This window comes from Vanacampus margaritifer, chromosome 10, assembly GCF_051991255.1.
Source record: "Vanacampus margaritifer isolate UIUO_Vmar chromosome 10, RoL_Vmar_1.0, whole genome shotgun sequence".
Taxonomy (NCBI): Eukaryota; Metazoa; Chordata; class Actinopteri; order Syngnathiformes; family Syngnathidae; genus Vanacampus; species Vanacampus margaritifer.
This window is the reverse complement of record NC_135441.1, coordinates 12,842,038-12,863,848: the sequence shown is the minus strand read 5'-3', so window position 1 is coordinate 12,863,848 and position 21,811 is coordinate 12,842,038. Positions and strand designations below refer to the sequence as shown.

The window sequence follows — 21,811 nt, the reverse complement described above, 5'->3', positions numbered from 1 at the left end:
GTAGCATAGTGGTCGTGGTGGTTCACACTAACCCTATTATGGATGTAGCATACCAAAGAACCAAACCCAACACAGGAACAAAGGTCAGCACGTGATGAGTTTTAGACAACTTATCCATCAAACTGCATCACACCAGCGCTGCACCGCCAAAGACACACAAAGGAGTGCCGCCATTGCACTTTAGTGCTAATCTCACAACCACTACCTTCAGTCAGACACAACACAACAGCGCCTTAGAGGCTGTCACGCACGCACCTTCTCATGTGTGTTTATCTATCTGATGCTGCTGGGTAATATTGGTGTGTGTGTGTGTGTGTGGTCCGTTTCATCCCTGCGTAACACACACTTACAGGAACACACACACAGAAAATTATGCTACTGGTCATAGTAGTAGTAGTAGTAGTAGTAGTACTTTACTTGAGTAATAATTAGGGATGCACCGAAAATGTTCGACTAGAAACGTCCCAAAAGGTGATATTCGATTTTGATCCGAAAGACTTTTGTCACTGAAACAACACAACCAAAAAAGTGATATTGTAATGACGCAAGCATATATGCCGATGGCTCGCTGAAAACTGACCACAGCCAAATCTGAACATAGCTGTAGACAAATTTGGCAAAGTACAGAAAATGATCCAGTCCAGGATTTATGGGGGGGGGGTTTCCTTTATTTATTTATTTTTTTTTTTGAGTTTTTAAGGTCCATGTATTATCATTTCTTTCAGCGTTTTGGTTTTGTTTTCCTCATTTTCATTTTCCAATTTTGCCAGCAGAATTTTCATTTCGTTCCATCCTGTTGCGTTGAATCAGTAATTCTACTTCCACCATTCTTTTTTACACAAGTCATAATAATAGTAAGAGCAGTCATATTAGTAGTATTAGAGATGGCGGTAGAAGTAGTAGTAGTAGTAGCGGTGGTGGTCATAGTACTTATTTTTCATAGTATTACAGTTAGCGGTAGTGGTCATAATAGTTGTAGTAATAGTAGTAGTCCTCGCAGTTTTTAGGCGTAGTGGTCAGTGGTTGTCGTAACAACTACCTCAGTCAGTCAGGCAAAATAAAGCAGTGGCTTAGAGGCTGCCAGGCATGCACCTTCTCATGTGTGTTTACCTGCCCGCTGCTGCTGGGTAATAATGGCATGTGTGGTCTGTTTCATCCCCACTTCGTCTATTTCGGTTTGCTGTGAAACACACTCAAAAACACACACACACAAGATGATTGGCAGGTTACAGAATAGGCAAACATATGGTCTCAATAACAAAGAGCATGATACAGTCATTATCAAGGCCGGCGGTTTGAACCCAAAACACAGACCTCACCATTGAACGTTCCATTAATAACGTCTATTAGCTTCTTAACGTGTGTCATCGCTCTATTTTCCACGCACTTCGCGGTGGATTTGGTGTTTGCGCAAGACACTCAATCTGCCCCTTTTGCGCAAACCAACGTCTGGAACGCGACACTGGTACAGTGTATTATGTCAAAGTGTGTTACCGTGTGGAAAAACGTCAACATTGGCCCCCGTTTAGAAGTCATTTTGTCAAGAAGTGTTGGGCTCAAACTGAGAGCTTGGCCGTTTTTTGTGGCAATTAAACTTTTACTGAGAACACTTCATAAGTAGTGGTAGTAGGAGAAGGAGAAGTAGCAATACAGTTACGATAGCAATAGTCTGAAATTGTACTTGTAGTGGTAGTAGTCGTAGTTGTTGTAGTCGGTGTAGTAGTACTAGTAGTAGTAGTAGTAGTAGTAGTAGTGGTATAGTGGTAGGAGAAAATCAAATACAAATAAATACATACAAATAATATAAATAGATACAAATAATATAAATCAAATACCAAACTAGTATTAATTTTATCCACCATTTTTACATTTAGTCTCAGCTTTAGTCCAATTTCAATCACGCTTGTAAGTTTTTAATCATAGTTAGTCAACTTCATTCCGTTTTTATTTAGTCCATTTTTAGTAGACTATAAATCTAGCATTTGTAGTCTTTATTTTAGTCCAAGAAAACATAATTTTATTTGTCTAGTTATTCAACAAAAACTGTCAATGTTTTAGTCGGGACAATAATTTTATCCCTGTAGCCTATAGTTTTTGTCAGCATATTATGTTGATCATTTTGGATCTAAAACCATTTCACATAATTGTTTCTATCTTTTTTATGAAAACAACTTCACACACAATTACAGTATATCAATAAGAGGCTACTATGACTCCATGCTATGAGCTAGTAAATTAGCCAGCATTAGTTAGCGGTCGAATTAACATTATTGTTGGAACGTCATATCCGTTGGATTAATGTTACGATAAACTATAATTTACTTTTTTTTTCTTTTCTTTTTTTTTCCTTTTCACCATGCATCCACCTCCTGTCTGTCCCATGTGTTTCTTGCTAGCTGCAGATTTGAAAGGGTGTGTGTCACTGTGTCACATGACAGATTAGTAGAGACAAGATTTTACTAAATCAAATAATTGTCATCTCGTTTTTGTTTATGAACTAAAATGTCCATAGATTTTAAAGTCCAGTTTTTATTAAGTGATTTTCGTCTTCCAATCTTTAGTCGACGAAAATGCATACTGATTTAGTCCCAGTTATTGTTTATTAATGAGGGTTTTAGTCTAGTCAAGTCTAGTTTTAGTCCGGTGAAAAATGTGTGTTAACGGAATTAACGCTATACACTATTTTTGTTTGTTTGTTTGTTCCGGTGAAAAATGTGTGTTAACGGAATTAACGCTATACACTATTTTTGTTTGTTTGTTTGTTTGTTTTATAAAATTAGAAATTAATAGAATTGCATATTTAGCAGGTAATAGAAGTTGTAAAAAGCACACGATAGACATTAGGAGCATGTTGGAATGGTTGAACTGCAGAGCTCAGTGGCGTCTATGGAAGAGCGTCCCGCCTAAGTCACTAAAGACTGCCGTTGAGCCTGCAAGGCCCCTGTTTTACCGGCAGATCCTGGCTATTACGCAGCTAATGCCTGTCACACCATAGGCTAGCTTTAGCTGCGGCAATATGGGAAATACATAGAGGATGATTTTAATGCACCCCTTCGGCCTGACACATTGTTATGAAGCGTTAAAGGATAGACACTTTCATCTCCAACAAGATATGACAAATTCTCTGCTCTAGCCCAACACTTGACAAAATTACTTTAAACTGCAACCTACTACCACCAAAACTACAACACTTACTATTACTACTACCTGTGTGCAATGCTTATTTACGACCACATAACATAAGCATGCTAATGACTCCTTGTCTTTTAATTTTTTTCTTCTTTTGGCCATGTAGCTATTTGTGTATTTATTCAATGCTTGATTTAATATCCTCCATCAATTTCCAATGCACGACTAGTAGAACAATGGGGTCTTACTAGTAATGTTTTTTCAACTACTACTTTATTGGCAATTTTTGGCCTGCTAATTAATACACCTTACCATAAACAACTGTGCTACACTACTAACAGTACTTGGTACTTGGTACTACTACTGTAGCGTTGGATGTTAACTTGTAGAATTTAGCTGTACTAGCAGCATGCAGTTGTCAAGTAGTGGTCACCAGCCTGGGGGCCATTTGGTGCCAGGCTAAACAGATTGACATTTTGGTCATTGTAGCGTAGTAGTAATAGTAGTACAGGTGGTACTTCTTTACTATTCTTCATCCTGATTTCCACTCCTATTCCCAGATGAGCGAGGACTCGGAGACAGAGATGTCTGAGCCTCCTCCTTGGCAGTATCAATTTACGCCACGACGTGACCCTTCCGGAGGTTTGCAGGGTTCAAACGCGTGGGTTCCGCTCGTCTTCTTCGCCAAAGATTATGGGTCATCATGGTGGCGTGAGACACAAACCTCCCTTTATAAATCGGCTACAGCATGTCCGCTCGCACCTGTTCCCTCTGCTCAACCTCCTACTCAAATGTGAGCGTTTGGCCAGATTACTGAGTAACTCGAGATGAGAGTATGAATGATGTCATTTTAATGAAGGGTGTCGCATGTGGCAAGAATTTGTCATGTTATCTCTATGATGAACAGAAGGATGCATGGATAGAAAAGCTATGTTTTCATGTTGATTGGCAATGCATGGACAGGAATGCATAGCTTTTTACATGACAAAATACTGTCATCTAGTGGCCATTTACTACAACGTCAAAAAAGGAGAAGTGTCTGAATAAGTCATCTTGTTCCCATACAAAATTAGTGTGGAGTCTGTGAACACTTAACAAAAAAAAAGACAATAAAATGAAATAATAAAAACACAAATAAAATTATAAAACAACCTCAGCAAACCATAAATAAAAATACAAAATGAAAATAAAAACACATACATTTAAAATTGCACTTCATTTCAGGTAATTTAATGATATTTACTTAAGTCACACTTTGAAATCTGTAGGGTTTACCTGCCAGATGTCAAAAGATTGCATTTTTCAGCGGTAGCAGTAGTTTTAATAGCAGTGGTGCAGTGCACAAGTCATAGTAGTATTCGTGATAGAAGTGGTTTACAGTAGTAGCAGTAAGTGATTGCAGTAGTCGTAGTAGTGGTCATTGTGCTTAGTTACTACACTGACATTTTTTTTTTTGGGATATTTACTTGTCAAATGGATTTCATAAGGAGTTCGCTACTACTATAGTAGTAGCTCTAGTCACCTCCTGGACCTCATGAGAAAGACGTCTGGTAGCACAGGGAAGGCAACTATTAAGTACCAAAATATCCACTTGTGGTAAGGAATATTTATGCATGCTCACAAAATTTCTCACCAACTTAATAAAATTGCTTCAAGTGGTAACACGCGATTGAATTAAGTTAATCCAAAGTGGTATATTAAGGGAATTAAATTAATCCAAAGTGAATATATTAAGTTTAATAAATTATGAGTTCATTAAACTTAATATATTCACTTTGGATTAATTTAATTCAATCGTGTGTTACCACTTGAAGCAATTTTTTTTCAATGTTTTTAAATGGTCAACAATTCTGTTTAATCTTAAATGTCGGTTGTATATTTATGTATGGAATTTGCTTTGTTTTTTATTTTTTGTTTTTGACCATGTTGAATTTTTAATTTGCCAATGAACCGAATACATTTTCATTAATTCATTCAAAGTGGTTCAATTCTCTTTTTAGAGTGTGCTAGTGATGAATGGGAGAAAGGGATACTGTAACATTGAATTTAAAATGCATATTGAGAATATGAAGAATACTGAAGAAAACAAAATATCCATATACTGTACTACAATAATCGGTAAAATATAATAAAAAATGTCCAAACGAATTACTATACGATACTGTAGCACTGGTCCAGCTTCCAGGCCTGTTGAGTGTTGTTGACATTATTGAGTGACAGAACATATATTTTGCAAATATTTCTATGTATTTTAAGGTTAACTGTTAACGCCGTACATTACTTTATCTCATCAAATACTTTACTGCAATCATTGATCAGTGATTGCAATGCCCATAGCCCAATCCGTATTTGCGACACAATTTGTCTTCTCATCACGACACTAAACACAAATAGCTTTACGGCAGAATGTACACAGTACACACACGTGTTGTCGTCTCATTGAGACTTGTGGGAATTTGTAGTCGCTGCAGAAGTTGTAGGTAACGCAAATGAAATACAATCTATATGTTTTTGTACCCTTTTCAGCATTTTGATGTCAAGTTTAAAAAAATTGCGTCGCGATGTGTCATAAAAGTCAACTGATTTGCTTAAAAAAATATTTATACGGTTGGAGCTAGCTAGCAGCTAGTATAGCATTAAGTTGTGCTCATTCACCCGTCTACTCGAAATTTTGATGTTTTGTTTTGTTTTTCAGATCATTTTAAAGAATGTCTTACAGAGGAGGCGGTGGGAGAGGTGGGTTTAACAGGGGAGGTGGAGGATTTAATAACCGAGGCGGCGGTGGTAGAGGAGGCTTTGGTGGCGGCGGCAGAGGAGGCTTCGGTGGCGGCGGCAGAGGAGGCTACGGCGGCGGCGGCAGAGGAGGCTTCGGCGGCCGTGGTGGTTTCCGACAACAAGACTATGGACCCCCAGAATACGTTGTTGGTGAGAGTTTATGTTAGAGCAGTATGAATCTGACTTTGCAGAGGTTACACTGCTCGGATTTAATTAGCAGTAGCGCATATGTTTTTATTTAGGCAGTGGATATTTTTGCCGTGACCGGCAACTCTTTTGCTAGCGCTATTTTGCCGTGAAAGGCCCTGATTGGTCAATCGCCGGACTAACTCATGCACTGGACGTGGTTCCTGCCTCTTCACCCGCTTTGACTGGTGCAAAATTTTTACTTGTAATTCTCGCGCCATTCACGGCAACAGAGTGCTATCAAGACAGTTGCCTGTCATAACCAAAATATCCACTTTGTTTTATTGAACAGTATAGTGTTGAATTTAGTATCCAAATATTCAAAACAAAGCTTTTAATGGTGCGGTGCAGACTGACACCACAACAAGTAAGGACAAACGTTTAAATATTTGCTTATTAACGCTGAACAGTTATGAACAATAATGTAAAACAAAACTTGTGATGACTAAAACGTGTTTTGTATAAAATATGAAGATAAAACATTAATATTGATAATACAAATTTCTGAAAGTCCCCAATTAAATTAACATAACTCTTGTTCCATCTAGCTTTAGGAGAGTTTGCGCATCCCTGCGAGGACGACATTGTGTGCAGATGCACGACTGAGGAGAACAAGGTTCCCTACTTCAACGCGCCCGTGTACCTGGAAAACAAGGAGCAGATAGGAAAGGTGGACGAGATATTTGGACAGCTACGGGACTTTGTATCCTTTTCACTCCGAAAGTCTATTTAATTTGTTTTGTAGGAAATATGTAGCTTTTTAGACGCTCCTTGACTCACCTGTTCAGTATTTTTCTGTCAAACTCTCTGAAAACATGAAGGCATCTTCTTTTAAGAAATTGCAGAAGGTAATAATTCACATTTAGTTTCCATGCAAATCGATGCATCAATCTGTAATCTAATTGACTAATGTTCTTGTTTAGTTTTATATAGATCCAATGAAGCTCCTTCCGCTGCAAAGGTTCCTGCCAAGGCCACCTGGCGAAAAAGGTCCACCAAGAGGAGGCCGCGGTGGGGGTAGAGGTGGTCGTGGAGGTGATTCATTTTATTGTTTTTTTTTATTATTATTTTTTTGTGTGTGTGTGTGTGGGGGGGGGGGGGGGGTATATCCCAGTTTTCCAATGTCTGTCCTTAGTTGGTGGGGGTGTCAACATTCCTGGTTTGCTATGTACTTTGGTGTAATTGTCACACTTTTTTTAGGCATTTAAAATGAAACAAAAAAACATACAGCTGTAATATTTAAAAACAAAACAAAAAAAACATTTATAGTAGCACAGAATGTGAATAATTCCCCCCTACACACACACACACCACCCCAAGACTAGTGCAACATTAATAGTTTGTAGTTGAAAAAAAGTAAACGTGATAATCATTGTGTTTATAGTTTACCTTCATTTTAGGAAAGTTCAGCATCATTAAGTTGTGTACTTACTTCTTTTTAGAAGATCAATTTTCTCTTTTTAGGATGGTGCAACTGCTGTTTAGGAAAGGGCGACATCTATAGATTTTTTTTAAGGAAACTAACAGTCATTTTAGGAAAGTACAACATCTATATTTGTCTTCTTTTTTTAAACGACGCCACATCAACAGTTAATTTTCAGGAACGTGATTCGCTATTTTGTCTTTTTAGGATAATACGACATGACTGATGTCTTCTTTTTAGGTATTTTTGGGATAGTACAACATCAATGATTTATCTTCTCTTGAGCAAATTGCAACATCCATAGTTGGTTGTCATTTTACTTTAACTAGTACCTTTGCTTTTTAGCAACAGTTGTCACTAAAATGCTGCTGTTTCAGGTGGATTCCGGGGCGGAAGAGGAGGTGGCGGCAGAGGTGGTTTCGGGAGAGGTGGAGGATTTGGAGGAGGCGGACGTGGAGGTGGGGGCTTCAGAGGAGGAAGAGGAGGTGGCGGAGGACGTGGATTCAGAGGTAGGGCCACATTCTGAATGTCAATTGTCTTTTATTTTGTCATTGTATCAGTATTGAACATCTTTTTGTTTTATTTGCAGGTGGGAGATGATCTGCTAAGGGTCCTCAGTTTATCTCAGTCCTCTGTGAGGGTTATAAAGTTGGACATTGCCTCTTGAGTGGATTTGTTTTCTTTTAGTATTTTTTTCTAACTCGTATGAGTGATGGACCATTGTTATTTTATTTAAGAGTCTCATATCATGCTTGCAATAAACCTGAGTCATTTCGTATGAACCTGAACACATGCATTCATGAATTGTCATTACAAGATTGTGAGTTCAAAATTGGTTGAAAATACTTTGTATTCTATCTGCAGAAAATCATGTAATCGTCTTTATTAAATGTTTTTATGTAAAATACCTTTTTTTCAGTTACTATTTGCTGCTTCTGTACACAAAAGGCTGTTGCTATCATGATTTATGGCCATGGTTATTAGGTCTCTAATCTTATGTGCTTAATCTCTACCCAAAGGTCATGGGTGTTATTAAAAAAACAGGTGTTATTGGACAAAGTCCTTCACTTTGGCCTGTCAAGTTTACACATAGAAAATGAAATAATAGGAAAAACAATACATTTAGTGTTTATCTCAAACGCATTGACAAAGCATTTCCCCAAAACTGATTTTCACGGCTTTTTACAGTACAGTACGTCAACTCTCTTCTCAATTCGGATTGGTCAGAGCGTCTTTTCCGGCTCGCCCTGCAGGACTACATCGAACTACTTTTGGAGAAAACGGCACTGGTTGAGCCTTAAGTATCAAATACTTTCCCCCCTAAATTTTCCAAAACAAACGCAACTTGGGTGAAACTCAAATGCGTTGACGTTTCTTGAGATTAATATATTTTTTTCGCGGTTTAGCGCTGTTCCGGAAATACGCCATCTCTATCCTTGTGTTGGATTGGTCAAAGTGTCTTCTAGTACGGCTGCGCACACCTCGCGGTCCTGCCTTCGACTTCGAGACGGTGGAGATTGGAGAAGCATGGCGACGTCTGGTAAAGTGGGTAAATTCTTCAAACTTACTTTTAATTTTAATGCGAATATCATCCATTTAATAGTGAACTTCATTGAACGTTCAAATGTCATTACGTGACTGATGTTTTATTGGAGTTTATCGGCACATTAAATTAGTGCAAGTTACATAAGCTTCTAGAGAAGAAAAATGGCTGAACTATTGTTAGACGTAAACAAACAAGGATAGAATTTATGTGATGAATAACGGAGCACGTTTTAAAAAAAACTTTTTTAATAATGAGTTACCTTTCCCACAATCTGTTAGTTCAAAGTTCACACTACTCCACACAGACTGTTAAAAATCCTCTAAGTAACGCCTCATTGACTCCACCTATTTACTGACATTTATTCTTCATTTGAAGCAAAATGGCCCATTCCCCCCAAAAAATGGCCACTCTGTGTGGTTGACTTTCCAGGTGATCAAGTGCAAAGCTGCCGTAGCCTGGGAGTCGGGCAAGCCTCTGACCATTGAAGAGGTGGAGGTGGCCCCACCCAAGGCCCATGAGGTCCGGATTAAGGTAAAGTAAGGCGAGGCTGATTTGGGTTGTGTACATAAAATAAGGCTGGTCTGAGTGGTGGACATTGCACAATCAAGTGGAACTTAACACATGCATTGACAAATGTTTTTCAGATCTTTGCCACCGGAGTGTGCCACACCGATGCCCACACCCTGAGCGGCAGCGACCCCGAGGGTGTCTTCCCTGTCGTCCTAGGCCATGAGGGTGCTGGCACTGTGGAGAGTGTTGGCGAGGGTGTCACCAAATTTAAACCCGGTAAGGAGCCTCAAGTCACATTTTGGATTTGAAAAAGTATTGGTATTTATGTAGGCTGAGAGATTAATTATGTATGTATGTGTCAAGGTGATACTGTCATCCCGCTGTATGTGCCTCAGTGTGGTGAATGCAAGTTCTGCAAGAATCCCAAAACCAACCTCTGCCAGAAAATTAGGTACACTTGTCTTAATGCAACGTTCACTCCCGGGAGTTTTAAATACATGGTTAATTTTATGGGTTGAAATAAATCCTTGAGTAATTTCAGTACCTCAAAAAAACACAAAAACAATCAATAGCAGGGAAGGACATCATGGGAGATTTTAACTCTTTAGAAGCCGAGGAGGTTTGGCATAGCCATAGATGAAATGGAGCAAAAATGAGGATTTGGCCTTTATCGTTTCTACCTGATTTTTTTTTTTTAATGCAATCAAATTACTACAATGGGAAATTTGATTTAATAATGTTGTGATTTTTATTCATTTTTGCTCACTGGATTATTTGCCATTTGGTGTGGCCTGTGACCGGAAAGTTTATTCAGATTTTATAATTTACATCCGATTTATTTTATTTTTTTTTGTCTTTTGTGCACACACACACAAACCAGTTTGTAAATATCCTGTTAGTTTCCATTAGTCTTGTTTCTTTTAGGCCTTTTGGCATCGATTTACAATAAGTGACTTAACGGAACTGGTAAAAAATGCCTAGTTCAAGGCTTATAACACGTACTTTACTTTTGCTAACATCACCAACGTTTGGAAGATGTGTGTTAATCTAAACATGCTAATGCTATGCTTTTTTGGCTCTTCCCACCCTTCAGAGTGACCCAAGGTCAAGGCCTGATGCCCGACGGGACCACCCGCTTTACTTGCAAGGGCAAGAAATTGTTCCACTTCATGGGGACTAGCACCTTCTCTGAGTACACCGTGGTGGCGGACATCTCCCTGGCCAAAATAAATGAAAGTGCTCCCCTTGACAAGGTGTGCCTCCTCGGGTGCGGAATCTCCACGGGATACGGCGCTGCGCTGAACACCGCCAAGGTAGGTTTGCCAATAAGATCACCTTCTCGTACAGCCGCAATATCCTCTTGTTTCACTTAAATTATTGTGGTGAAAATGTGCTTTATACAAAACAAGATGAGGGAATAGTTTGGAAACAAAAAAATAACTTGATTCCCAGAAAGACCAAGAAAAACACACACACGATGCATTTCAGCGGTCTTATGGCGCTGCAGCAAGTGAAAACCTGCACATACTGTACATATCACAGTGCAGCTCACAAAGATTTAAAACATACCTGGTGGGCTCTTTCCCGTTGAGGTGGAACCCGGTTCCACATGCGCCGTCTTCGGCCTGGGAGCCGTTGGCCTGGCCGCCGTCATGGGCTGCAAAGTGGCCGGAGCGACGCGCATCATCGGCGTCGACATCAACCCGACCAAGTTTGACAAAGCCAAGGAGTTTGGCGCCACAGAGTTTGTCAACCCCAAGGACCACAGCAAGCCCATCAACGAGGTGCTGGTGGAGATGACCGACGGCGGCGTGGATTACTCGTTCGAGTGCATCGGCAACGTGCAGCTCATGGTGAGATGTGTTCGCGTGCCTGTAAATTGTATCAGAAAAAGAAATGAACCAGTTGAATATTCCAGCGAGCAGCTCTGGAGGCATGCCACAAAGGCTGGGGTGAGAGCATAATTGCCGGTGTCGCCGGAGCTGGGCAAGAGATCTCCACCAGGCCTTTCCAGCTGGTGACGGGACGAGTGTGGCGGGGCACTGCCTTTGGAGGTGACGATTTTTTTGTGTTTTTTTATATGTAGTGAGTGTTTAACTCATTTGCTCCCAAAAACATATAAATACAATCTATTTTAAATGTTTTAAGTGTTCCAAAGACGTATTGATCTGTTTTTTTAAAACATTTTTTTTTTTTTGATGCTAGGGCATACAGAAGGCTTTGATGCAGCCTCTCTGCTGCAGAGAACGGTTAGGGAATGTTAGTTATTACAAAAACGGACAGCGGGGGGGCAGCAGAGCTAAAGAGATCAACCAGGGCCATCTTGGAAAAAAATAGCTTATTTACCCACAGTTCTATACAGATTTGTGAATGATGATGAAACTATTCTAAACTAATATTCTAATGCTAATTGTTGCAAAACGGAAATAGAAATAGTTTTTTTTCCTGATGAAAGAAAAGACTCTAATCTTTCTTTTGGTGAGTTTCGTGTTTTTATAGCAATAGAACACATTATTCTGTGGGCCTTGCAAAATCCGTCAAAATCCAGTAAAACAGCCTGGGGTGAACGGGATTGCTTCAGTGAAAATGGCTGGGAGTGAATGAGTTAAAAAGAGTACACCACATCTGCCTCACTTTTAAAGTTGGTGGTTCCAATTTGTACATTGCCAAACGCAATTAAACCTTCATACCCCCAAGCCGACTTTGCGAAACATTCAAGAATTTGCCACTTATTTGTACATCACACCGCAGCTGGTGTTTCAGTGTAATCCAACTGTCACTTGAAAATGGTCAGTCTAGCTGCCAAATCATGGCAAGAGAAACTGTTTAGGGGGTACATTTAAATAAACCCCGTTGTGAAAACTTAATATGGTAACATTCACAAGGGTTTGTTCACACACACACACATTTGCAAAAAATTGTAGCCTACAAGATTTATTTGACTGTAGTTTTACGCTTAATGGGTGGACAGGGACCGCAGAGACCAAACCATTTGTATACAAGCAATTTAAAAAGTCATTTTTTTCTTTAATAAGACCACTTTAAACATTGTCCCCCCAGGCTGGAAAAGTGTAGAAAGTGTTCCCAAACTGGTGGAGGACTACATGAGCAAGAAGCTGAAGGTGGACGAGTTTGTCACGCACACGCTGCCATTCGACAAGATTAATGAGGGGTTTGACCTCATGCACTCTGGAAAGAGGTATGCTCATTAATGCCGTAGTCCTTTATTTAATTGATTAAAATGTGTCCCTAACACTGTCACGATTTCTCTTCTCTTTTTTTTTTCTCGTGCAGCATCCGCACAGTCCTGACCTTCTAAAGTGCCACGACCAGTTAACCAGCTCCCAACTGGCATTTGACTTCAAGCATTCTGAAAGCACTTGATTTCACGTCGTTTTCATTTTCCAAAACACGTTTGTCTGAAGAATTTCACAAAGGTTGCGACAGTTCTATTAAAAAAACATTCAAAAGCTGTCTCTCTCCCCTTTTTAATATATTCATTTGCTGCAAATCATGAATATTGTATTTCAATAATATCAGCACAATTCTCTTAAGATTTATTAATTTATCTTTTTGACTGATTCCCATGTATTTTTTATTTTTTTTTTGTTAATGATCAATGTATGGTTTTTGTGTGACCACAGAACTTTTTTTGTTCTATATTGTGATTGCGCTCTCATTGTCAGAGTTTGGAAGGTTTTAGCTCTGCAGATGTGTACTGCTTAAATTTGTATTGACAAATGGTAGTTGTGGCGCAGAGTTGAGGGGGCGCAAAATATTTCATTCTTCCTTGGGTGGGGGTTGGTTGGGTGTAATAAATAATTGAGAAGCACTGCCTATAGCTGTAAGCTGCAATCCCAAATTTTTTAATTTTTTATTTAATGAAATTTTGCACTCTGGTGAATCTATATAACAGACAAATTTCACTTTAAAAAATGCAACTAAAGTGCTAAAATTATTAGAAATCTTAAATTTAGCACTGATGCAAAATACATTTTTGCGCAATGTTTCACAGCACCATGTTTCAAGCACCATTGAATGAATTGTAAAACAAAACAAAAACAGTGCAAATGTAGGTATACAGTTATAAAAAATATTAAATGATTAAAATATATTTTATTGTGTAATTAATTTATTCTTAACTATTTCTAATTATAAAAAAAGAAAAGAAAAATACAATTTAGATCATAGGTGTCAAACTCCGGTCCTGGAGGGCCGTGGTCCTGCAGATTTTGGATGTTTCCGTTCTCCAACACAGCTGATATATGATCAGCTCATCAGCAAGGTCTGCATAAGCCTGATAACGATCCTGCTGATTGGAATCAGCTTATGTTGGAAGAGGGAAACCTCCAAAACCTGCAGGATTGCGGCCCTCGAGGACCGGAGTTTGACATCTATGATTTGGATGCACATTTTTATTTATATAATTTGTCATGACTAAAAATTAATGATCATTTAATACAAATTAATTAAAGACATGCACAAAGACTGACAGGTAATGTGTGCTTGCTCTAAAAGTCATTAAGATCAGCTTGGCTATTGCCATCAACTTGGCTTTTTATCATCTTCACAACTTTATTTCTTCTGAGTTTGACCTGTCTAAGACAAAGAGATGGTTTGACCCTGCTTCCGGCCAAATGGAGCCAACATGTTCTGTACTCAACAATGCTGGATTATGGTCATGCTGCTAAACCTCCTCCAGGTAAAGACAAACAATTTGTTACATTCAGACGCTTTAAATGAATGTTTCATCTTTGATGATACTGCTCCTGGTTGGGGATGTTGAAGTAAACTCTGGGCCTCAGTTCCAGTGTTCAAATATTTTGGATGGGCTAAAACCACATTCAATTGGGCTACCACCACAGCTACCTAGGCTACAACAAGAACTAGCTGGGTTACCACCACACCTAGCCTTGATACCACCATGCCAGACTAGGCCACCACTGCCAGCTAGAATACTACCATGGCTAGTACTGGACTGGAAACTAATATACCCGGCCAGGCTCCCAACATTGCTAACTGGGCTACCATCACAGCAGGCCAGGCTCTCACCACTGCCAGCATGGCTGGCTGGGTTTCCACCACGGCTGGCCAGACTTCCACCACACCAGGCCGACCTCTCACCACAACTAGCTGGACTTTCACCACACCTAGGCCGACCTCCCACCACCGCTAGCTGGGTTTGCACTGCACCAAGGCAGGTCTCCACCAATGCTAGTTGGGCTTTCACCACGGCTAGCTGGACTTCCACCACACCAGGCCGACCTCCCAACACTGTTAACTGGGCTTCCACCGCACCAGGCCAGGCCTCCGCCACAGCTGGTTGTACTTCCATCGTGGCTGGATGAGGTCCGTTCGTTCCACCAGAACAGTTTATTAGCGATTCGCCCCCCTGCTGGCCTTGTTGCCGGCCCCGCTGCTGACCAGCCTGCTGCTGGCCCTGCTGCAATCCGGCCTGACAGTTCTGATGCCGTCCAGCCTGGCCAAGGAGCTAGCCCTGCTGCTAGTGGACCTTCTACTGGTACTGTAATAACTGATCAGGCTAAAGTTTGCAATGCATCATGTAGTGTAGATACAGGATGTGAACAAAGACGACACCTCACAAGGACCAAAACTTCCAATCGCGCAATACTCATGCAAAGAAAGACCACCAGAGCCTCAATAAGTAGGGACTGTGAGCTCCCAAAGTTTAGGACAACTTTTGGACAGCCTAGCTTCTGCTGTCAGGAAACTAAACTATGGAATGCTTTCTCCACTGAACTTAAATTGGAGATGAATAAAAGTGTCTTCAACAAAAAACTGAAACCGTAGCTGAAGTCGGGCCAAAACCGCTCTATTTGAATGAGAGAGATTAGTAAACACTATCAACTGTACAGGAAATGTACTTGTACTTGTGTAATATTGTTGGAGATTGATTTGGGATTTTGATGACTCTCATTTTAGGCAGTCTTTTACATCCGCCCAATGAAAATTTGCTTGACTTAGCTAACTGGGGAACATTTACATTGTAAAATGTTGATTCATGTGCTTGTCCCTCTTAAATAAATAAATTCAAAAATGAACGTAATTAATTTTATGGGAACGAGCAAAGTTACAGGACCTCGTGACGTCACCGTCAATAGCTTTAAAGAAAATAAATGAAATGTGTTTTTGGTTAATTTATCATTTTGGCGAAATTCCAAATACATAAATGTAAAACTTATGCGAATGAAGCCGTCGTTTTTGGCTTTCATTAACGAACTCAGGCTTTATATTTTGTCAATTATATGGAGAGCAAGAAGAAGGAAAAAAAGCAATGATGACTATTTCTGCTTGTGTTAAATGTAACATATGTCAAATTTCATTTGGAATGTATACTTAGTTATCCCCCTGGCGTTTTGTTTAATGTTCAAATGTTCAGGTATTGTTTGATTGTGAATTATGATTGTTGAATAAAGTTTGGTTTAAAAAAAAGGGGGGGGGGCGGCGCCGAAGCTGGTCCAATCAGCTTATTTAACAAAGGGGAAAAACGTGAAGGCAGGTTCTCCAAGATGGCGACTGCCGTTACGGTGAGTGCCCTGTCAAACCCCAGTAGTCTTAAAAGTCGCCTCATGCTCGCTCGCACCTTTTTGTGTACGCCAGTCAACGTCGTGCATCGAGCATTTAGACGCGTACATACAATAAAATGTCTGGTGTTCGTAAATTACCACTCGCTTGCTAGGGATACCGTAGCAGATTTTGCAGCAGCCTCTCTCCGGGGTACTGCACAAACTTGGCTCTGCTTATTTACTTTATATGTCGTGTAACTGATAAGATAGTTAAAGAACACGTCAGTTTAAGTGCAACTGCAAGTAATAGAAAGCTTCACCGAAAATGTGACTGTTGTCTGTACGTCCCTTTTCATTACCCCTCGAAGTCCCCGACGTGACGTTACACAGCTGATTATACTTTTCCTGACGAATTTACAACGCGTGTTGCCGTTTAATTAGTTGTGTGAAAAATCCACAAAACTATTTATAAAAAGTAGTTGGTAATATGGCTGTAAAAAAAAATAAAAATATATATATATTTTAAACACACATGGGATTTAATTGTATGTAATATGCAAAGGGAAGGATTAAAAAATGATTTTTGTAAAAAGAAAAAAGATTGTTATTTAAGGGCTTCTTGTCAAACCAGTTATTGCTTAGTTTGTAAACCTTAAACCTTGTATTCCTTTTTGTTGATTAGGTGTTACCATCCAACACTCAAGAGCCTGAGAAGGAAGAGAGTGAGACGACTGTTCAAAAACTGGTTGAAAGTCCAGACTCGTACATCAAGCATCCGTTGCAGAACAGGTAAGACCCAGAGTCTGGTTCTCCCCTACAGTGGTACCTCGGCTCACGAACGCTTCAGCTCACGAACTTTTCGCCTCATGAACATTAACTCTTTTACTGCCAAAGACGTTAAATGACGTTCTGCAAAAACCTACGGAGGAGCGCCAAAGACGTTAAAAGACGTCCTCACATTTTTTTTTTTTTTTTGAAACGGGTGCTGGGAAGGCTTGCGGAGCTCTCCTGAAAGTTTTAAGCAGGTTTTTTGAGCCTAATGACTATTTTTGGTCCCTAGAGGGCAGCGATGACTCTCTTTTGACAAGATCGGGTGGGCGTCAGTAGAGGCGGAGCTAGAGCGTTGAGCAGGAGATCAGAATGGAAAACAAAGGAAAAATGGCGGCCGGTCGCGAGGAGCTAACGCCAGAGCCGTTTTTTTCAAAGACCAAAAGCATGCTAAAAAAGCACATTGTTGATGACGATCATCATCATCGATGATGAAGATGATGGTGACTCCGTGGTTGGAAAGCATTGACGCGGCAGTAGAAGACGTTAGATGGAGCTAGATGGAGGAGGGAACGGGCAATGGCGAGCGTTTGCAAGCAGCTCTACACTTACAAGACGAAAGGCATCGACCAACGCTAAAATAGTACATTGATATCCATGATGATGAAGGTGAATCCGAGCTTGACGGCGAAATTGGAACCGCTGACGCGGCGGCTATGACTGTGTCGTAACGCGGAGCGCAACCGAGCACGCACAGGCGGACGTTCGATCGGACGACGGAGAGTGCCCCGAGTCCAATGCATATTCATCGGAGGAAGTGTGTACAGTCTGCTACTTGCTTTTTATTCCCCGGAAAAAAAGGCCGTCAAGAAAGTGTAACGTTTGCACGCAAAACGGACTAATGTGAAAGTGAAAGTAAACTGTTGTGCGAGTCCTGGCGTCTCCTTGCACGCAGGAGAGCGTTACAAAAGGAAAAACTGTATTTGAAACATCCACATAATTGTAAGTAGTACCACAGTTGCACACATTTGTAAATAGTTTGCGAAATTGTTTTGTCAAATTGTTACACTGTTGAATGGAAATAAATGTATTTTGCAATCAAAAAACACTTTTTCATTGTTGGTGAAAGCGTTTTACAGAAGTAAAGCACTATTTAGGTGTTTGTGGCATCATTCATGGACAAAAAGAAGTGTACAATTCACTAGAGTGCATGAAATAACATCGTTTCACAAAAAGCTCTTTTTCTCCGTTTTTTGTTTCAAAAGAGAGAATTTCGGTGAAAGTAACCATTTTCTATTGTTGATTACTGAAGAACGGAATAAGGTAGAAACAATCTTTCATTTGGTAGTATGTGTGTTTCCATAGTCCAAACACAACATTTTCTGTGGACCTTGAAAGATCACTCAAAATGCTTAAATCGGCTGGCACTGGCGACAACCCGTTTTTGAAAACGTCTGGCAGTCAAAGAGTTAAATTCGCGAGCATTTTGTCTCGGCTGACGAACTAGTTTTTGGCAGACGAACCAAATCACGCGACACGAGAAATCACGAGAAGCTGACGCACGCTCACGGCGTCCCAGTTCGTCGCCCCCTTTGTTTGAGTGCGGACGTGATTTGTGTTCGGTAGACATTTTGGATCATTTTGGAGTACTTTTGGAGTGTACTTTTGCTACCATGGGACCAAAAAGACCCCATCACAGGCTAGTGTTAAGCCTAAGAAGACATTGAAGAAAATTACGGTCGAGCAGAAGAAGGAGATCATCGACAAACACGAACGAGGTGCGCGTTTGTGTCACTTCGCGTCCCAGTACCAGTACGCTAAGTCTACCATTGCTACCATCCTTAAGAACAAGGAAGCTGCTAAGGGTGTCAGAGGATTTGATTCGCCTTCAAGAGGACAAGCAGAAGGAAGCCATTCAGGAGTTGTCATGTGAGGACGAGGAGGAGGAGATGGCTGCAGCATCAAGCGAGAGCATCAAGACCATGTTAACTAAGTGGAGTGATGTGCAGGCTTTTATCAAACAGTACCATTCAGAAAAGACTGTGGCTATGAGAATCATCAACATGATGAATGATAATGTGATGCCTCAGTTTCGTAAGACCTTACAACTCAGAAAGCAACAGGTGTCAATTAAGAGGTTTTTAGTCAGCAACAAGGATAAAGAGTCTCCTAAGAAGCAAAGAAGAGAAGCCACACCGGAGGACTCTCCTTCCAAACAGTAACTCCCTCTCTCCCTCCTCCTCCCACTCCATTCCATCAAGCCTTCAACTACTGTACCATCACAAAGGCAAGTTGCAAGTTTTGCAAATAAAAACACTTTATTATACAGTACAGTGTATTTCTTTAATTACAATACAATAGCACATTTATTATACATAAAATAAGGTATATTTTGTGTAGTTTTAAGGCTTTTTTAGTAGAAAATTGTGTTTTATGGGGACCTGGGAACGGATTATTCTCATTTCAATGGTTTCCAATGGGAAATACTTGTTTGGAAGACAAACTTTTCGGCTCACATACTCTCTGTGGGAACCAATTAAGTTCGTGAGCCAAGGTACCACTGTACTACCCTCGTCTGATGTACTTTTGACTATAAAACAAATGACAGTAATGTTTGTGTGTAGGTGGGCTCTTTGGTTTTTCAAGAATGACAAGAGCAAAACTTGGCAAGCCAATCTTCGGCTTATCTCCAAATTTGACACTGTGGAGGACTTCTGGGCGTAAGTAATGTTTTAACAAAGTTTCTGTGGAGAGAAGCAAACGTTGAGGCTATTTATTTATCAATGAAAAATGTGTTCTTTGTTCCTTGCCAGGTTGTATAACCACATTCAGTTGTCCAGTAACTTGATGTCCGGCTGTGACTATTCACTCTTTAAGGTAGGAACATCCTCCCTCCTGGCTTACTTCTATGACATAAAGTTCATAAAATGCTTTGTCCACAGGACGGTATTGAGCCCATGTGGGAGGATGAACGGAACCGGCGAGGAGGCCGCTGGCTCATCACACTCTCTAAGCAACAGCGCAAGGCTGACCTGGATCGCTTCTGGTTGGAGACGGTAAGTTTTGCTACCGTAGTGCTTGCCCGTTATGTCCTCCCTCGAGGCCCTGTCATGAGAGTAAATCCTTGCACCGCAGCTCTTGTGTCTTGTGGGTGAAACATTCGACGACCACAGCGACGACGTGTGTGGCGCAGTCATCAATGTACGAACCAAAGGGGACAAGATCGCCATCTGGACCACGGACTATGAAAACAAGGAGGCCATCACGCATATAGGGTGAGAAGAGGGCTTCCTTCCGTCTTGTCGTTTTGTGTTTGAATAACTGTTTCTGTTTTGTTAGACGTGTCTACAAGGAGCGGCTTGGAGTCCCTTCCAAAGTGGTCATCGGCTACCAGTCGCATGCCGACACGGCCACAAAAAGCGGCTCCACCACCAAAAACAAGTTTGTTGCTTGATGACGTCCACGTTCCGTTCTTTTTGGCCGCCTCTTTTCACATGGACGTTAACTTGCAAGAGATGGAGACACTTGGTTGCTTCCTATTTGTGCAAACTATTTAAGTTTTGGGACTGGAGTACAGTGAAATGACTGCACCCCCCTCCATGGAGAAGTCTGATTGTTTGTTGAGAGTATATTTTTGTTTCCAGGAAACCCTTCTAGTCAAACCACTTGTACAAAGTGTGAATATAAAGTAATAATAATAAGAGACATATTTTTGAAGAGAGGAATATTGTGGAATATTTTTATTTTTATTTTTTTTGGGCAAATTGACACAGTTCATGCTCTTTGTTACTTTGAATCTACTCTGTTAATTGAGGGCCAGTGTAATCGGGTTAAATTTGTCAGAGGTTTTGTTTTTGGTACAAGTCAACCTCCATTTGATTTTCGTTTCAGATGTGGGTTGTAGTGCTGCTATCTGTGTCCTTGAACATTAATGTACACACCAGTAAGGCAAATAAAAGCAAAGGGTTGTTCTTCTTTCGACCAGCCGTTGAGTAGTCAGCAGACTCCTAGCACATACTGTATCTTTATAGTGACCAAATGTCCAAGACACTATTCTCATCTTATTAGATAGTACAACAACATATTTTTGGCCTCTAAATGTGTTGTTTAATTGTCCTGGGTTAGTTTGAACTAGGGCATTTTTAAATTCTCTAAACATGTCTCAAATGGGGGGTCGGGGGATCAGAATAAACAATAAAATTTATGTGGTTATTAAAAAAATAAAAAGTAAAATGAGCCATTTTCATTGGATATGTTGATCTAAATTAGTTATGCCAAGCAATAATTTGATATCAGTGTGGTCAGTTTAACCTGCAGCATAACTTGTCACATTGACCAGTTTTGACCCCAACAATGTGTCATGTCAAAATGAATGATCATTTTTGGAAGGACTTTTTTCTAATTAAAGGAACAACTAATTATCATGATGCACATCTTTGTTCTTTGTGATTTTAGCCTGAGGCTGTTTTAGTTGGGTAAAATGTATTCAGCTAGGTAACAAATGAATACACATAAAACCTGATGACAACTTGTTTGCAAATTCTTAATTAGTTTGCCAATCATTTAAATACTGTTAAAAAACAAATGACAAACACCCAAAAATTATTGCAAACATGCTTAACCGTGAGCATCATGTTACGTTGTGGGCCATTTGACACGTATTTAAATTTCAAACACATTTACAAAAAGTGGGCAGGCAAGCAAATGTTTATAAGCAAAATGTATCTGCTCCCCCGCCCATTTCACAAAAAAAAGTTGTTATATCAGTAGTTAAATGTGCAGTCGGTCATAGTGAGACATGCATACATATTTTTGGTGCCCCAAAGAAACAATGATCAATAAAATGGTCTCAGTTGACCCAAGTTTTGGAAACTGCTATTGCAGTTAATTCTAGTCGATTTCCAGCAGGTGTCAGTATAGCTCCACTTTTTAGGGTTGCCATCTTCA

At 40.1% G+C, this 21,811-nt stretch overlaps 3 protein-coding genes across 4 annotated transcripts; all 3 read left to right on the top strand.

The window, feature by feature from the left end:
* The first annotated feature begins 5,494 nt into the window (after positions 1–5,494).
* On the top strand, positions 5,495–8,301 carry gar1 (GAR1 homolog, ribonucleoprotein). Its single transcript, XM_077577948.1, has 7 exons — positions 5,495–5,609; positions 5,825–6,054; positions 6,639–6,793; positions 6,879–6,938; positions 7,014–7,125; positions 7,891–8,022; positions 8,103–8,301. The coding sequence occupies exons 2-7, from the start codon at positions 5,838–5,840 to the stop codon at positions 8,111–8,113; spliced, it is 687 nt and encodes a 228-aa protein (XP_077434074.1). The 5' UTR covers positions 5,495–5,609; positions 5,825–5,837; the 3' UTR covers positions 8,114–8,301.
* A 608-nt stretch (positions 8,302–8,909) lies between these two features.
* Positions 8,910–13,042, top strand: LOC144059017 (alcohol dehydrogenase class-3). Its single transcript, XM_077577782.1, has 9 exons — positions 8,910–9,058; positions 9,489–9,590; positions 9,704–9,845; positions 9,933–10,020; positions 10,663–10,882; positions 11,162–11,422; positions 11,488–11,623; positions 12,630–12,768; positions 12,864–13,042. The coding sequence occupies exons 1-9, from the start codon at positions 9,041–9,043 to the stop codon at positions 12,886–12,888; spliced, it is 1,131 nt and encodes a 376-aa protein (XP_077433908.1). The 5' UTR covers positions 8,910–9,040; the 3' UTR covers positions 12,889–13,042.
* An 878-nt stretch (positions 13,043–13,920) lies between these two features.
* eif4ea (eukaryotic translation initiation factor 4ea) lies at positions 13,921–21,295 on the top strand. 2 transcript variants are annotated; one of them, XM_077577783.1, is made up of 7 exons: positions 13,921–14,271; positions 16,779–16,885; positions 19,489–19,584; positions 19,678–19,741; positions 19,807–19,920; positions 20,000–20,139; positions 20,204–21,295. In XM_077577783.1, exons 1-7 carry the CDS (start codon positions 14,218–14,220, stop codon positions 20,316–20,318), a joined length of 690 nt encoding a protein of 229 aa, XP_077433909.1. In that variant the 5' UTR covers positions 13,921–14,217; the 3' UTR covers positions 20,319–21,295. The 2 variants fall into 2 exon arrangements, with proteins under 2 accessions (XP_077433909.1, XP_077433911.1); XM_077577785.1 differs by lacking the exon at positions 13,921–14,271 and adding an exon at positions 16,044–16,117.
* The last annotated feature ends 516 nt before the right edge of the window (positions 21,296–21,811 follow it).